At 33.6% G+C, this 15845-nt stretch overlaps 2 protein-coding genes across 2 annotated transcripts in view; both read left to right on the forward strand.

Annotated features, from left to right (window-relative positions):
• LOC150095498 (cytochrome P450 3A8-like) overlaps positions 1 to 15845 on the forward strand; it is a 168972-nt gene that overhangs the window by 112316 nt on the left and 40811 nt on the right. The window lies entirely within an intron of this gene.
• The window catches only part of LOC150095499 (cytochrome P450 3A8-like), an 80985-nt gene that overhangs the window by 47147 nt on the left and 17993 nt on the right, over positions 1 to 15845 (forward strand). Inside the window, exons 10-11 of the mRNA XM_090410279.1 lie at positions 12189 to 12349; positions 14322 to 14410. Of these exons, the coding sequence (XP_090266405.1) occupies positions 12189 to 12349; positions 14322 to 14410 (250 nt within the window). The remainder of the gene's footprint in view (positions 1 to 12188; positions 12350 to 14321; positions 14411 to 15845) is intronic.

A 15845-nucleotide genomic window follows, 5' to 3' on the forward strand; every position in this document is an offset into this window, starting at 1 on the left:
ATAAGCAACTGTGGGAAGGAATTAAACAGAGAAGCAATTGGATAGTAATCTAAATTAAATAAACAACTATAGAAAAACAGTTGTACTTCCCCGAACTGATAATACTGAGCAAAACATCAAAGGAAGAATATGAGTCATTAAAAAGATGACGTTTGGAATGTATTATGAAACCCTCAAGTAAGACCAGGGGAATTCCAATCCCTCCCATTCAGCAAAGTTCACAAGTAGACACAACAATTACCAATCGCTGCTGAACATATTAGTCAGCAAAAGACAGAAAGACCCAATGCGAAGGAATTAACGGTTAAATAGTTTTTCTGGTTATTACAGAAATTTCGTTCTTTCAACCTTGTGTTTTTTTGTGTGTGTGTGTGTGTTCTGCTGTGGATAAAATTCAACTAATTTGGAATATCTAATTGCATTAAGAAGAATCATTCTTGAAAGCCTGTAAGTAAATTATCATTAGAATTTCTAGACTACATATAAAAAAGTTATTGTAAGCGTTTAAGTATCCATTTATTTTTAATTTATTTTTTTAAAATACTGTTTGGTTTTTTCTCTTCATGTATACAAAAAACACGATTACCGAAACATTAGTAAACAAGATAACGTTAATTCGAAAAGAGGTTGTCATTTACCAATAATCTTTTAGTGATGTCACCTCCAACTGATAGTGATAACAGCGGAGGAAAAAGTTTATGTTTGAGGGACACCAACATGTAATTTAATTATTCAGGAAAGTCTAATCACAACCTCTAGTAGACTCTGCTATACTCTAAAAATTCCCACCCTTTAACAGGAAAGAAATACCCCAAAATGTATAAAAAAGTTTGTGTTTAGGGACACCTGCATATAATTAAATTATTAAAAAAAACCTCGAATCAATGTTGCCACTAGACTCTACTCTACTCTAAGAATCCCCCCTTTAATAGGAAAGAAATACCCCAAAATGTATTGAAAAATTAGTACAGCCATCTATAGAAGAAAAAAAAATATGTATGTTTGAGTGATATTAGCATATAATTAAATTATTTAGTAAAATTCTAAATACGACCGCCATTATGACTTTCTTTAAGAATTCCCACCGTTTAACAGGAAAGAAATGCTCCAAACTGTATTGAAAATTAGTACACTCATCAGTAGACAACCAAACACAAAACATGACGACAATGACGTATGTGTGTCACCCTGCAAAAATTCCAAGATATCTTATCTCAAAAACATCGCCCACAATTCCATAGCCAAACCAAACCACCATGTGATATCACATAGAGACATATGTTCCCCAGAAATTTCCAAACACATGATGTCACGATTCTTATCTCTAAATATAACCCACAATGCAAACCAAAATCACCACGTGATGTCCCTGACAGACGAGGGGCCCAGCGAAAATTCTAAACATTCAAAACTCTATAACAACAAACCTTCATGTCAAGATTCCTCGTCTTATCTTTATCTTGATCTGGTCACTAGTGTCCCACCAATCACAACACGATTCCTTATACACTAATATATCTCCCTTTCCATTCAAAACAACAACGTCACTTATTTACAACTAACAAATGACGTCACTTATCTTCATCTGATAACAACACACACCCATGACACGATTCCTTATCTTATCTTGATCTTGATCTGGTCACTAGTGCCCCACCAATCACATCACGAATCCTTATCTCTACCATCACCCATAATTCCATACGCTAACCAAAACACAAGAACTCATCTCACTGACACATATGCCCCCAGGGAAATTCCAAACATTCCAATCTCATGACGTCATGCCCACAATGACGTCATCTTCTTATCAACCAACGAAGTCACGATTCCTTATCTTATCTTGATCTGGTCATTAGTGCCACCCCTACTACTGATGCAGTTGCTAACAGCGATTTAATATATGAAGAATTTACGTCAACTAGAGGTGAAGCTGAAGCGACTACCAACTTAGAAGCTACCGAAGTTATAAATTACGAAGATCCAGGTACTTGGCTAGATTTCTTTAGTGATGTAAATCGGCAATTAATAATTGTTAAAGGACTAAAATCCGAATCTGATTTAAATGATGTGGTCAAGTTAATGCCAAAAGATTATAAAGGTAGAAAAGTTTTTTCATATTTACTTTATTCTCCGTTATCAAATAAATGGCCGTAATCAGTTAGTTCGAGACTAGTTACGCTAGAGTTCAAGCAAACAAGCCTTATATTGTGTTACCTGTCTATTATTTTAGCAATGATACAAAAAGTAAACTTGTCAGTCATTTAAGTAAATCAGAAGGGTTTTGTACTCCAAAACAAAAGTTGCAAATGTTATATACATGTTTGCCTGATCATGAAAAATCGCGATCTCATAAACAGTGCTTCTTATCCTGGAGGCAATTAGAACGATTTCTAACTGTTAACGGAGTAAACAACAAAATGGAAAATTTAGTTATTAACGAAACAAAAAAATGTATGAATTGCTTAAAAGATGTGAAAGTAGTGGGCGTAAATGCAGCTAAATGTTGTTTGGAAAGTACAATATATATTTGGAAACTTGGAGTCTTTATTTGCATTTTTTTGCTGAAGCCCAATGAGATGGCAAATTTTATTAGAAAAAACTGGCTGTTCTCTTTGTGGTCTATCTCAAACTTGCTGGAGTTGTAGAACTTTCTGGGTATATTAGAATTAGTTGCACATTATGATCCCATACTAAAAGAACATTTACAAAAGGTAAAAGAATCGCAAAACACCGGCCAATGACTTCAGGCCCATTGTTTATCGTGGAAAACTCAAAATGAATTCATTGACATTTTCAGTAATTTTGTATTAAACAAAATTTTAAGCAAAAGAGAGAAGTCCATTTATTATTCAATAATTTGTGACTCAACTCCAGATTCGTCACATATCGAACAAAATGTTTTAATACTATGATATGTTTTCATAGATTCTTTAACTCATAATTGGATAATTATTGAAAGGCTTATAGAATTTCTTCATTTTTATCATAGAACTGGAGAAGAAATAGCACAAAAATTAATAGAACGCTTCAATCAACTAGAAATTGACATACAAGACTGCAGAGGTCAGGGATATAACAATGCTGCAAATATGAGTGGAAAAATAAAAGGTGTTCGGTCTTTTATTGAAAAATAAAATGAAACTTCTCTTTATTCCCCATGTGCAGCACATTCACTGAATGTAGTGGGCATAAATGCAGCTAAATGGTGTTCAGAAAGTACAATATATTTTGGAAGCTAGGAGCTTTTATTTGCATTTTTTTAGCTCAAGCCCAATGAGATGGCAAATTTTATTAGAAAAAACTGGCTGTTCTCTTCATGGTTTCTCTCAAACTCGCTGGAGTTGTAGAATCGATGCAGTTAGACCGGTTGCTCAGAAACTTCCAAGTGTTTTAAAAGCTTTATAAGATGTAATTTTGACTGGGAAATTATCAAGTGAAGGTCATTCTGAAGCTGTTGCTCTGAAACGATATTTTTCAAGTTTAAAAGCAATCCTTTTTGCAACAATTTGGTTTAAAAGCTTAGTTTCCATTGACGAACGAAATAAAATATTGCAATCTAGTACCATATCGATTGATATTGCAACAGCAAATGTTGAGTCTCTTCTTCTGAAAGAACTTGAACATTTTAGAAATAAGTGGCAAGATGTTCTCTCTGAAGCTACACTTGTTGCAAGTGAATTGGCTATAACCCCAAATATCGAAAAACGATCGAAAGCGAAGAGAATAAAGCTAGAAGATGAAGAAAGTGCAGATGGAGATGATACACAAGGACATTTTAAAAGAACTGAATATTTTGTTATACTGGATACAATTATTTCGCAACTTCACATGCGTTTCACTTCTTTAAAAAACATTCAGAATTTATTTTCACCAATGTTAAATTTTCAAACAATGAATCATCAAGAAATTTCTGACTCGTGCAAGAATTTAATAAATAAATATTCGAAAGACTTAACATCATCTCTGAAAGACGAAATCTATCACATAAAAAAGATTTATAACGCCACGTTTAAAGATGTTATACCGGGACTAGATTTATTAAATATCATTTATAAATTTCAACTTCATGGTGTTTTTCCCAAAATATGTACTTCAATCAGAGTTTTTTGCACAATATGAGTAACAGTTGCCGAAGGTGAAAGAGCGTTTAGTAAACTTTCAGCAATAAAGGGCTTCTGTAGATAATCAATGCTCCAGGAAAGATTAAACGGCTTAGCTTTTCTATCAATAGAACATGCAACAGGTTGATTATGACGAGATGATTAAAGATTTCGCTAACCATAAAGTGAGGAAGTGGATGAGGCAATAAAAATTTAAAAATTCTCTTTTTATTTAATGTTTGTATTTTGTATGGTATGTAATGTATCGAATTTTGAATTTATTGTACACTTTTTTAAATAAATGTTTAATGTTATATGTGATTTTTTTTTATTAAACAAAAGTGATGCACTTTTTTAAGTGGGACCCAGACCACAGACTTGTCACGGGACTGAAGGTTTCTCTTGGCGGCCTAGTTCCAAGTAATGCTGTTTTTTTGTAGATCACATGGGGTCACTTCACTGATGTTTAATCGCTGTAAATGGGTGGATGGTTTGAAATTGCAGCAAGTGCACCGATAAGTATTGGTATAATATTGGTGTGTTTAAGACACAGTTAGCCAACTTCGATTGTCAGATCACGATATTTAGTAATTTTTTCCAGTTCTTTGTTGTTAATGGTGTTATCACTGGGTACTGCAATATCGATGATCCAAACCTGTGGATGTTCGATAATTGTGATGTCAGGTCTGTTGTGTTCCAAATGCCGATCAGTTTGTATTCTGAAGTCCCAGAGAATTTTTGCTGTTTCGTTTTCCAATACTGCCTGTATTTTATGCTGCGACCAGTTATCAGAAGTAGGAAGGCCATATTTTTTGCATACATGCCAATGAGTTATTTTGAGTAATCCAGCAAACCCTAGCCAATCCCATCTAATCCCACATCTATATCCCATCTAATCACACAGCTGTATTTACATTGAGAATCTGAAATATTTTAGGAACCTCCACTTCATCCATTTCTGTTCCCACCTTAGTGTCTGTCACACTAACGTGGGAACATAAGTGGTCTTCCCTCCACAGCATTTACTTTTTCCCCATAAGTTAAAGCAGTAACCTTACTAGGATGATATATTCTTGGAAACTGTCACTCAGTAACTCAACTATTTTATCCACTTTTGTCTCCTCGTGACCATCATCACTCATTAAGGTTAATCTTCTAAAGTCATTCTTTCCACATAGCAAAAGAATTCTTTTGTATTTCCTTCGACCTTCTCATTTAGATTTTTTTCATAAATTGATTTTACCTTCCTTGTCAGGCTGGTCACCTTCCTTGCCTGATCCTTGTGCTGCTCATGAGTTTAAGACTCTTTTGCGTGACCAGCTATTTTGATGTAATGTAACCAAGAAACAGTGAGTAATGAACATTTTATTTATTGAACTCATTTTAAGAGTGTAAACTAAATCTTGTGAAATATTCCTAGGTAAATACATGATCGAATTTTTCTCTGTGAATATACTTGTAAATAATATTTCAGAAAAATAAAATATGCATTTGTAAACTTAAATGAACAAAGTTTTCTGTTGTTGGTCTGAAAAAAGTTAATATTTCTTTAGGAAAAAGTAATTAACTTTTAAGATCTATATAAGAAAACCATATATGTAAAAATCGGTGACAAAGAAATCTTTAAGCAGAATCATTAACACAGATCATAATACAACATAATACAAGAAAACGTAAATGTAATATATATATATACATATATATATATTACATGTTTGAGTTATATTTGTAAAAAGATTATTGGAAACATAGATTTCTGCTTAATTATGCATGCAAAAAATATTTTAATTTTTTTTTACTCAGTTATACTGCTTAGAAATTGATATATCATTTCATAATTTTCTCACTTGATACAAGTCCATCACTAAGAACCAACTGTAAACATTTCGTCCATATACTCGAAAACTAGAACTAATAACTTCAATTAGAATGTTGGTGTCATTAGCATCACAGACGGACGCCACATAAACATCAAAAGACAGGATAAGAGTCATGATTAGACACCTTTGGCTTTTACACTCACATAAAGATAACACTGTAGTCTAAATTTTTAAATGTTTGGAAATTTGTAACATAGAAATGAAGAAAGTGTACTACATTGATAATATTCAGCTGAAATAATAATAGATAACTATTCTTAGAAGTCGATATATCAATTCATAATTTTATCTTAATACAATTCTGGCACTAAGAACCAAATAGAGGGTAAGGGGAAAACAGTGATGATGGAATATCATTGTCATCCCTGCCTGTTCTTCTCAGTTGTAGATATGAAATATCATACACACCCACACACTAAAATCACCAAATGGTACTGCCATCACTACAGTGAAATTAATGCAGGGAACGAAAGGAAAAAAAAAGTGGGGGAAAAACTGATATCTATTAATTATTTTGCTTTTAAAATGAAAACTCTAATCATCTTCTTCAAATAAGTGAATTCAATTGTGAATTGCCCGAAGAGTTAAGACTTGCTAATGCTAAAGAAAAATATGGCAGTTATAAAGTGTAATCTTTGGAAGTTGTAACAGAGGAATTAAGTTGAAAATTATTGTACCAGACCTAATATGCAGTTGAAATAATAATAAATAATTATTTATTTATGTTGGAAAAAATACGTAAACATAATAACAGAGTTTTAAAAAAATATATCCCTACTGTGAAATTAATGCCCGAAACAGAAAAAAAATCCGTAATGCCACAAGCGAACAAAAACAAAAAACCTCATCTCACTTGTCAGAATTCCATACTCTAATCATTACCGTGGATTTCATATTCTAACCATCATCCAGAATTCCACACTCCAACCTTTACCCACAATTCCACACTCAAACCAAAGACACAACGTGATGTCAGTGACGGGTAGGTCCCCAGGGAAATTCCAAGGTTTCCATACTCTAACCATTATCAGCTCAACGACGTCTCTTATCCTTATCTTATCTTTAACAATCATCAGCAATTCCATACGTGAACCATTACCCAGAATTCCACACTCGAACCAAAGACACAACATGATGTCAATGACGGATGGTTCTCCATGGAAATTCCAAGCATTCCATACTCTAAACATCACCAAGAATTGAATACTAAATCCATTACCCATAAGTCACTACTGAAAACGAACAAAATACACACATACACAGGAAGGCACACATACCCAAGACAAAATGTCCCTTTCCACTTCAACTCAATGATGTCACATTGGACAGAAACCTATAAGGAACAAGAATCGACTGCCTTTTTAGTGCATTTACTGCAATTCGTTCTTTCAAGGTGCAGATCATCTTGTGTGTTGTACTGTACTGTGCTGTTTTGTGTATCCTGTAAAGTAAAGAAAATGAGCGAACCCAAAACCATTTGAAATTATTATTATTATTATTATGTGATACCTCCAGGGAGTGCATAGACAGATCGATGGAGAGAGCCCCTTCCAACGGCTAACCGCGCTCAAACTTGCTTAACTTCTTGCGAGCTATTAGTAGCAGAGGCTCTACCAATCGACCAAACTTTGCTGGCATTTTCTTTCTTCAGGAAAATAGCAAAAGTGAAAAATCCTTCTGAAATATTTCTAGGTAATTGCATGTTTGAATTTTTCATTGTGAATATACTTGTAAATAATTTTTCATTGTGAATATGCTTGTATGTAAACTTAATTGAAGAAATTAATGTATCATTGAGGTGTTCTCCATATTTAAGATTATTTATCCTATAGGAAAGATTGACTTATATTTGGGTTTATGGGTCAGAATTATTACATACTAATTTATACCAACTAGTTTCGCCAATTATTGCTGTTGTCTTCGTCAGGAATTATAATGTATATCTTTGCCAGAAGATATACATTATAATTCCACTATCATTATTCCATATACAGTGACAGTTTCCAATAAGATTGCCAGACTCCTCAAGCCACATGGAATACATGTGGCTCTTAAACCTTCAAAGACCATCCGCCAATTCTTAAGATCTCCAAAAGACAGTCATCCTTTTTACAAATATGCTGGAGTCTACAACATCTCCTGCTCATGCAGCTTGAACTATATTGACCAGACTTCTAGAAGTTTTGAAATCAGGAAAAAGGAACACATAGGAGATGTTAACAATAATAGAGAAGACAAATCGGGTTAGCCTTTCATTTCTCTAGGACAAACCACACTACAGAATGGGACAAAAGCTCCATGCCCTACATAGAGGAAGATTTCTGCTCCCGAATGATAAAAGAAGCCATGACAGTTATTCTTTCAAAACAAAACCTATACTGTAACCAAGGATTAATTCTGCCTGAGATCTGGAAGACCCTCATTAGATCTTTAAACTTGCCAGAATTAAATGTTGCTGCAAATTACAGAACGTTCCTACATAACAACAAGTGAGATCATACACGCTCTATGCATGTGATGTACGTGTTCTTCTGATTTTTTTTAAATGCAATTGTATTCTGTTCACTTACAGTTTTATTGTAAACGTTTTAGCGTTTAAGTGGTCTTACATCTATATATCTTTTATCCTGACGAAGCCAACAGCTATAGTTGGCGAAACTAGTTGGTGTAACTTATTATGTAATAAATCTGACCTATAAACCAAAATAGAAGTCAATCTCTTCTATAGTTCTTGGGTCAAAAATAACCGTTTCATCATTATGAATATTTATCCTGCTTAGAATTTGTAATAAAGTTAACATTTACTTAGAAAAGTAATGAAGTTATTAAGATCTTAAACATGACATAGAAGCAGTAAAACTGATATCCAGTAATTAATTATTTTAGAAAATGTGAACATGAAAGAAAGAAAAAAAGATTGTGTGTGTGTGTGTGTGTGTGTGTGTGTGTGTGTGTGTGTGTGTGTGTGTGTGTGTGTGTGTGTGTGTGTGTGTGTGTGTGTGTGTGTGTGTGTGTGTGTGTGTGTGTGTGTGTGTGTGTGTGTGTGTGTGTGTGTGTGTGTGTGTGTGTGTGTGTGTGTGTGTGTGTGTGTGTTTGAGGGGGGACACCACTGATATCCAGTAGTTAATTATTTTAGAAAATGTCATCATCATCATCAAATTCCTGCCATGTACCCTCAAGGGCTGTACAGGATATGACAGTACTACATGAAAAAATTACATCATTACTAACTTCCTATCTACAATTTTCCTCCAAATCAGTCTGTTACTTGTCAAGACTCCAACATTATCAGATCTTATATTTCTATCGTCTAAGGCACTTTGTACCGTATCAATCCACCTATATCTTGGTCTTCCTCTGGGTCGTTTTCCTGCCAACCTGGCAGAGAACACTTGTTTTGCTAATCTTTCCTCTCCCATTCTATTTAAGTGACCATACCATCTGAGATTAGCTCTGCTAACGCATTCCTGGATGCTGACAATGTCAAGTTCTTTCCTAATATCCTCATTTTTAATATGATATTGCCATTGATGCCATCTGTTCACGCCTCTAATCTTTCTTAGGACTCTCATATCTGCGGTCTCTAGTCTTTGGTCAAGTGTTTTACTCTGACCCAGCTCTCAGATCCATAAGTTAAAATTGGTTTGAACACAGTCTTGTATACAGCTAATTTAGTGTTCCGACTAATTTCTTTCTTATTCCATATGAATTTATTCAATTGACTTCCCACGATACCAGCTTTGCTGATTCTGTTGTCTATTTCTATATTTAGTTTACCATTTTCAGTAAAAATTGTGCCTAAGTAGCTGAAATGTTTTACTTGTTCCACCGGTTCTCCATTCACAACACAGTTGACATTTTCAATGATTCTGCCTATTTTCATTGTCTTTGTCTTTTTATTGCTGACCTTCATACCATATCTATTACAACAGCTATTCAATTTAGTCAGAGAATCTTGCAGACTTGTAGTGGATTTATTTAGAATTATAACATCATCTGCATAAAGCAAAGAGCTGACATTAACATCTCCAATTTTGATATAACATTTTAGAAAATGTGAACATGGAAAATAACGAAAAAAATTAGTACGTGTTTGAGCTGCAAATTTAAGTAAGACCACATATATTTTTTGAAGTCACAGTGAATTCACACATAATTTATTACTTTTTTCTCTCAGTTATTCTGCTTAGAATTTGTAATAAAGTTAACAATTAGAAAAACGTAATGAACTTTAAGATCTTAAAATTTTAGACAAATCAAAATATTCGGATGAGTTATGTATATGAGGGAAAAAACTGTGTGTTTGATGGGGAGGAGGGTAAAGGGACCCACTGAAATCCAGTAGTTAATTATTTTAGAAAATGTCTACTGCAATCTATTGACAAATTTTTTCCCATAGTTCCACATACGAGCCGATGACCCCAACTATTGACCAAATATCCTCTCAGAATTCCAATCTCTAATAATTACCCATAATGCCACATACGAACAAAAAAGCTCATCTCATGTCACTGACAAAACTGCCACATCCCAGAATTCCAGGCTGTCACCATTACCCATATTTACATGCAAGAACTAATGACACAATGTGACATCAATGACGGATGATATACTCCCCATGGAATGTTTGGAAATTCCAAACATTTCATACTCTAAACATCACCCAGAATTCCATACTAAAACCGTTACCCACAATGCCACATGCAAACAAAACTTGACGGCATCAACAACTGGGGTCAAAAGACCAGATCCTTGATTCCATACTAAAACCATTACCCACAATTGTACACTCGAACCAAAGACACAACGTGAAGTCATTGACGGATTTGTGACCTAGGGAAATTCCAAGGATTCCATTCTATCTTATCTCTAACCATCACCCAAAATTCCATACGTGAACAATTACCCAAAATTCCATACTCGAACCAAAAGACACAATGTGACGAGAGATATGATCCTTATCTTATCTCAAACCATCACCCACAGTTCTATACGTGGACAATTACCGAGAATTCCACATGCGAACCGAAAGACACAACACGACGTCACAAACAGATGTGCCCCTCAGCGAAATTCCAAAAATTCCGTACTCATCACTGATCTTATCAGCCAATGATGTCACGAATCGAGGACAGGGCTGTGTCATTTGATGTTAGATGAATTTCTGAATTCTGTTCATAATTGGCTTGTTTTTTCCCTTTAATTTTTCAAAAATATGGAATGCCAGAATGCGGTTTATTTAGTTTGTCCTAGTACAGGATATCACACTGACGCCACTCATTCGTTCCTGCATGCTCTAGAGCAGAGCTTCTTAAACGGTGGGTCACGACCTCAAATGGGGTCACGTAACCGAATGTTGGGGGTTGCGAAAAATTTGGCAATGGTAAAAAGTTTCCTAACGTGCAGCGACCAAAAATTCATTCAGATTCGAGGCTATTGTTTGTAATTCTTTATGTAAATGATAAAATTATATGTATACCAAATTGTATGTATACCAAATTGTTTTAAAATAAATTTCTTATGATTTATTATCAGTAAATGTTTGATTTACCTATTTTATATACCTATATAGCCGGGGACGCATAAAATTTTCTCGGGTGAAAAGGCTGTTCATTTCTAGTACTCACTATACTAATTCTGAAAAGGTCTAATTTCGAAATGCATGTTAAATGCAACTCCTTTGAACTAAATCAATTTTATATCATCATGATTTATTTTACTATTTGATAATACTACCAAGATTATTATTTCAGTGATTTTTGTGTGGCATTTTACCTATATCAAACTGTTTGTGTTTGTTGCGTTTAAGTATTACTTTATTTTTCGATTTAGAATTTCCTCTAACACAGTTATAAATCCATATTTTTAAGAAATGTTATTATATTGAAATATAAGTAGTGAACTGAGTCCAGGATTTGTGAAGGATAAAATTTTGTAACAGTATAATTCCTAATTTATAATTATCAAAAATACATTCTATATTTTCGAATTCTATGAGATATTTTATTATCAATTTACTTTTTAATTTGTCTTCGTTTTGTATAGGCCATAAATAAGTTAGGTTCATACTACTTTTAATTCAGTTAAAACAATATGAAGTAATATTTGTTTTAAAAAAATTGTGATGCATAGAAACTTTTTACACTCGCTACATGCAACAGAAGGAAATCAGCTATTGACTATTATTATTCAATTAAACTTATAGAACTTTCTCACGAGGAGCTGGTGTCCAATTGTTTTCTGTTCTTCATTGCTGGATACGAGAACATCGCATCTCTGTTGTCTTTTACTGCACACAACTTGGCTATACATCCGGAATGTCAGGAAAAGCTTATCGAGGAAGTGGATAGGATCTTCGACGAATATGTATGTATCTCCTGTCTCTTACCCTCAAGCATAATTAAATTGCAAAGGAAGTGTCTTAGAAAAGGAGCTTTAATTGACTATGTTAATTATAATAAATATATAGTTTGATACTACTTTCTTCGTCATTTTCAAATGTAGTTAGTTTTACTAGTGTACCAACTTTCTCTTCGAAGCAATAATAGCGATTCGAGAAACACTGAAATGTTAAGAAGTGTCATTACAAAAGTAAACAGGATTGTATTGAAAGTAAATAAGCCAAGCTTTTTACCCTTAAGTCTAAATTCTACAAATATCGTAAATTAATCACCTAACATGGCACTTATCAAGCCATTTGAAATTGTCATTTATATATGAGGCTTGTCAAGCCTCATATATAAATAAAAACTTACAAATGCAACGGATTTCTCTTCTCTAATTCTTGAGCATGTGGCCTCCTATTCTCGGCCTTTTTTAGCTACAGTGTGTTCAAAAGTAAGCAACTTATGCGAAGCTGTGCATCAAAACACTTCTCATTTCCCGAAAAGTTAGGCAATTCTCCTTGGTTTCTGAAGTGTCATAACTCTATTGGTGCACAGTCGAAGGAAGGAGTTTAAATTATGAGCCAATTCAATCATTATTTTCGAATCTAATCATTGCCACGTCGTTATTCAGTAATATAAATTCGAATCATATGGGACGATCAGAGCAAGATCTAATACCGAATTTCAAAGTATATCCTTTGTCTTCCCTCACGCTACTCTTCTTACAGAAAAAAGCTTTATTCCGTTACGCGATATTAGAGAAGTAATACCAGAAAAACCTGAATTTAATATCCTGACTTGTTATCACAACAGTAACAACATTAGAAAATATTCATGAAAAGTTCGATATGCTTCCTACGAACAAGATCGTAGACTGGATGCAACTGAAGAATCTTCAAAAATATGAATCTTCTCAGGGAATTAATGTGAGACCTTCAGTTTCAGCGTGAATCAAAACAGTACGGCAATGCCACTCCGCAAGATATCAACGAATAATAGGAAAAATCATCCTCATTATCTGTTTGCACTTGCACCTAGAGCAATCGTAGGTGTATGTGTATGATGCACATTTCAAAATCATTCGTCTTTTAATAGGATAACGAACTCATAACCGCAATCTGCAAAGTCTGTTATTATTGATTATTCGTTGGCTGATTGTCCTGTCTTGAGGGTGATAAACCTGCCTGATAGGATGATTTCACTCTTCGTACATATGCTACTGACTCTCCCCATCATTTGACGAGCCATATAAAAATTCTTGGGTTTCTAAACTAGATCAAAGTCCAGGTTTTTCCCAACCTCAGCTGTTTTGCTCGTCAGGTTGAATTAAAACCACACGACTAAGATGTAAATGCATCCAAATAAATCTGCAATGAAGGAAATGATATCTTTCATATGAATATGGTTAGAGACAATCTCTGTGGAAAGGTAAAGGGAAACGTATCTCTGAATACAAAATTAGCATCGATGCAGTTCGATAATAGCAAATGAAGACAGCAAAAAACGAAACTTTTGGTTGTCCAAAGCAGATTTTTATTATTTGTATTGGAGAAAAGTAGGCTTACCTAGGCTCTAATTTAACCATGCAGGACTTTTCATTGTGCTTATTGACAAGCATCAATAATTGATATAGCATAAAAAAGAACGGAAGATTTACAAAATAGTCTAAAATTCAAAACATTTTATCTAGACTTTTAAACTTCATTAAAGTCTGATCAGCTTGGCAGGCGTCATATTTACTTCCTGTATACGCACCACTCCCACATACAAGAGGCCACAAGGCCTATAGCAAATAAATGCATTTGGTCTTAAGATTCTTACTGATTCTTAAATATTAATATGCATTATTTGTAAACAGATGATTATCAACTTAATAATCCATACTACTAAAATATGAGATTTAATTTTCTAACTTTAGAATTCACTAATAATTTATTTTTCTTTACTTCCAGGGAGAATTCAGTTATGACACCGTCAACAAAATGAAATATTTGGATTGTGTTGTTTCCGAAACTCTACGCGTGTTTCCTCCTGCAATAAAGTAATCTACATTTTTATTGAGTGTTGAAATTATTGTTATTATAATTTGTTTCAGAAAAATGTGTCTGTGTTTTTCAAATTTTAATATTAAATTATCTTATATGAAGTTTTGTTGATCCTAATTATAGTAGTGAAGAAAAGGCAAATTTTGAAACATCAAAAATGTAGCCACTGTCTACATCAGGGTTTATCAAATGTTTTCTACAACGGAACATTTCCTAAATCCTGAAATTTTCACGGAACACCTTGGTTATTTTGTAATGTATTAATTAATAATGAATTGGTAACTTAGCTGTTTTTTTAGTATTAATTAATAAGTGATAATTAATTATTAAATAATAATTAATTAAACGTCAATTAAACCATCATTAAATTAATTTGTGCTGATTTTCATTGACATATCCTATTCTGATCATCAAAAATTTATATTTTAAGTCAGGGCCGGTTTTAGACTGAGACGCCTTCGTGCTACAGATAATTGGCCGCCCTTTCGAAAGGCTACACTAGTGTTTTTTTCGAACATGTACAGCAGTGAATAGGACATATGCAAGAATGGTGATAGCCACGTTGAAGGAAAAAATTTGTACAGAACATCACCATTCTGTGCATATTTACTATTCACTGCTGTACATGTTCGAAAAAAAAACAACTAGTGTAGCCTTACCCTAACAATGCAGATCGCGAATAAATTTACAGCATAACCCAGGATATTACTATTAGTACGTTTTTATGACAGTATAATATAGCCTAATTGACAAAGGAAAATTCATCAAATATTTTATATACTGTAGGCTATTTATTTTAATTTTATAAAAATAGAAAAAGTACAATGAATGTAGAAATTATATCGAACAGAAGCAAAATGTACACCTTCCCAAGGAAAAGTCAACACAAGATGGAAAAGTCAACACAAGATGTTTTAATTTTTTCTTCGGTCATTTCTCTGAATTCACAAAGAAATTTAAATACATTATTATATTCATTCAGAATTTCAAACCTTTCCTTAATGGAATTTAATGCGGTATTAACAATTACTAGATAAAATTGTATTCTGAACAGTTCTTTTGAATTTTTTATTTCTTCATCAAGTTCATCTGGACTTTTATAATCTAAGTGGCGAAAACTTTAGTTCTGTTCCTTACAACTGAAAATTCGGATACTATGTTTACTTCTTTAGCTAAATCGTCTACTTCTTTAATGTAAGTATTAAATGCTTCATCGCATCTAGCTGCCCTTAAAAATTTAACGAGCTCACCCAAAACATTAAGAGATTCATTTATATTAGATTCAGGAGACTGCAACATTTTGCTTACGACATCAATTTTTGATAGGCTATATCGAATTTATTCAATCGGTCGTCTGCGTGCACGCAAGCCCTGCACACCTGTTAGAACCGGCCCTGTTATAAGTACTTACGAGTGAATGTAGACTTTTGC

Source organism: Typopeltis vanoorti, chromosome 20 (assembly GCF_054136105.1).
Source record: "Typopeltis vanoorti isolate ZY-2024b chromosome 20, IOZ_Tvanoo_1.0, whole genome shotgun sequence".
In the NCBI taxonomy this organism is placed as follows: domain Eukaryota; kingdom Metazoa; phylum Arthropoda; class Arachnida; order Uropygi; family Thelyphonidae; genus Typopeltis; species Typopeltis vanoorti.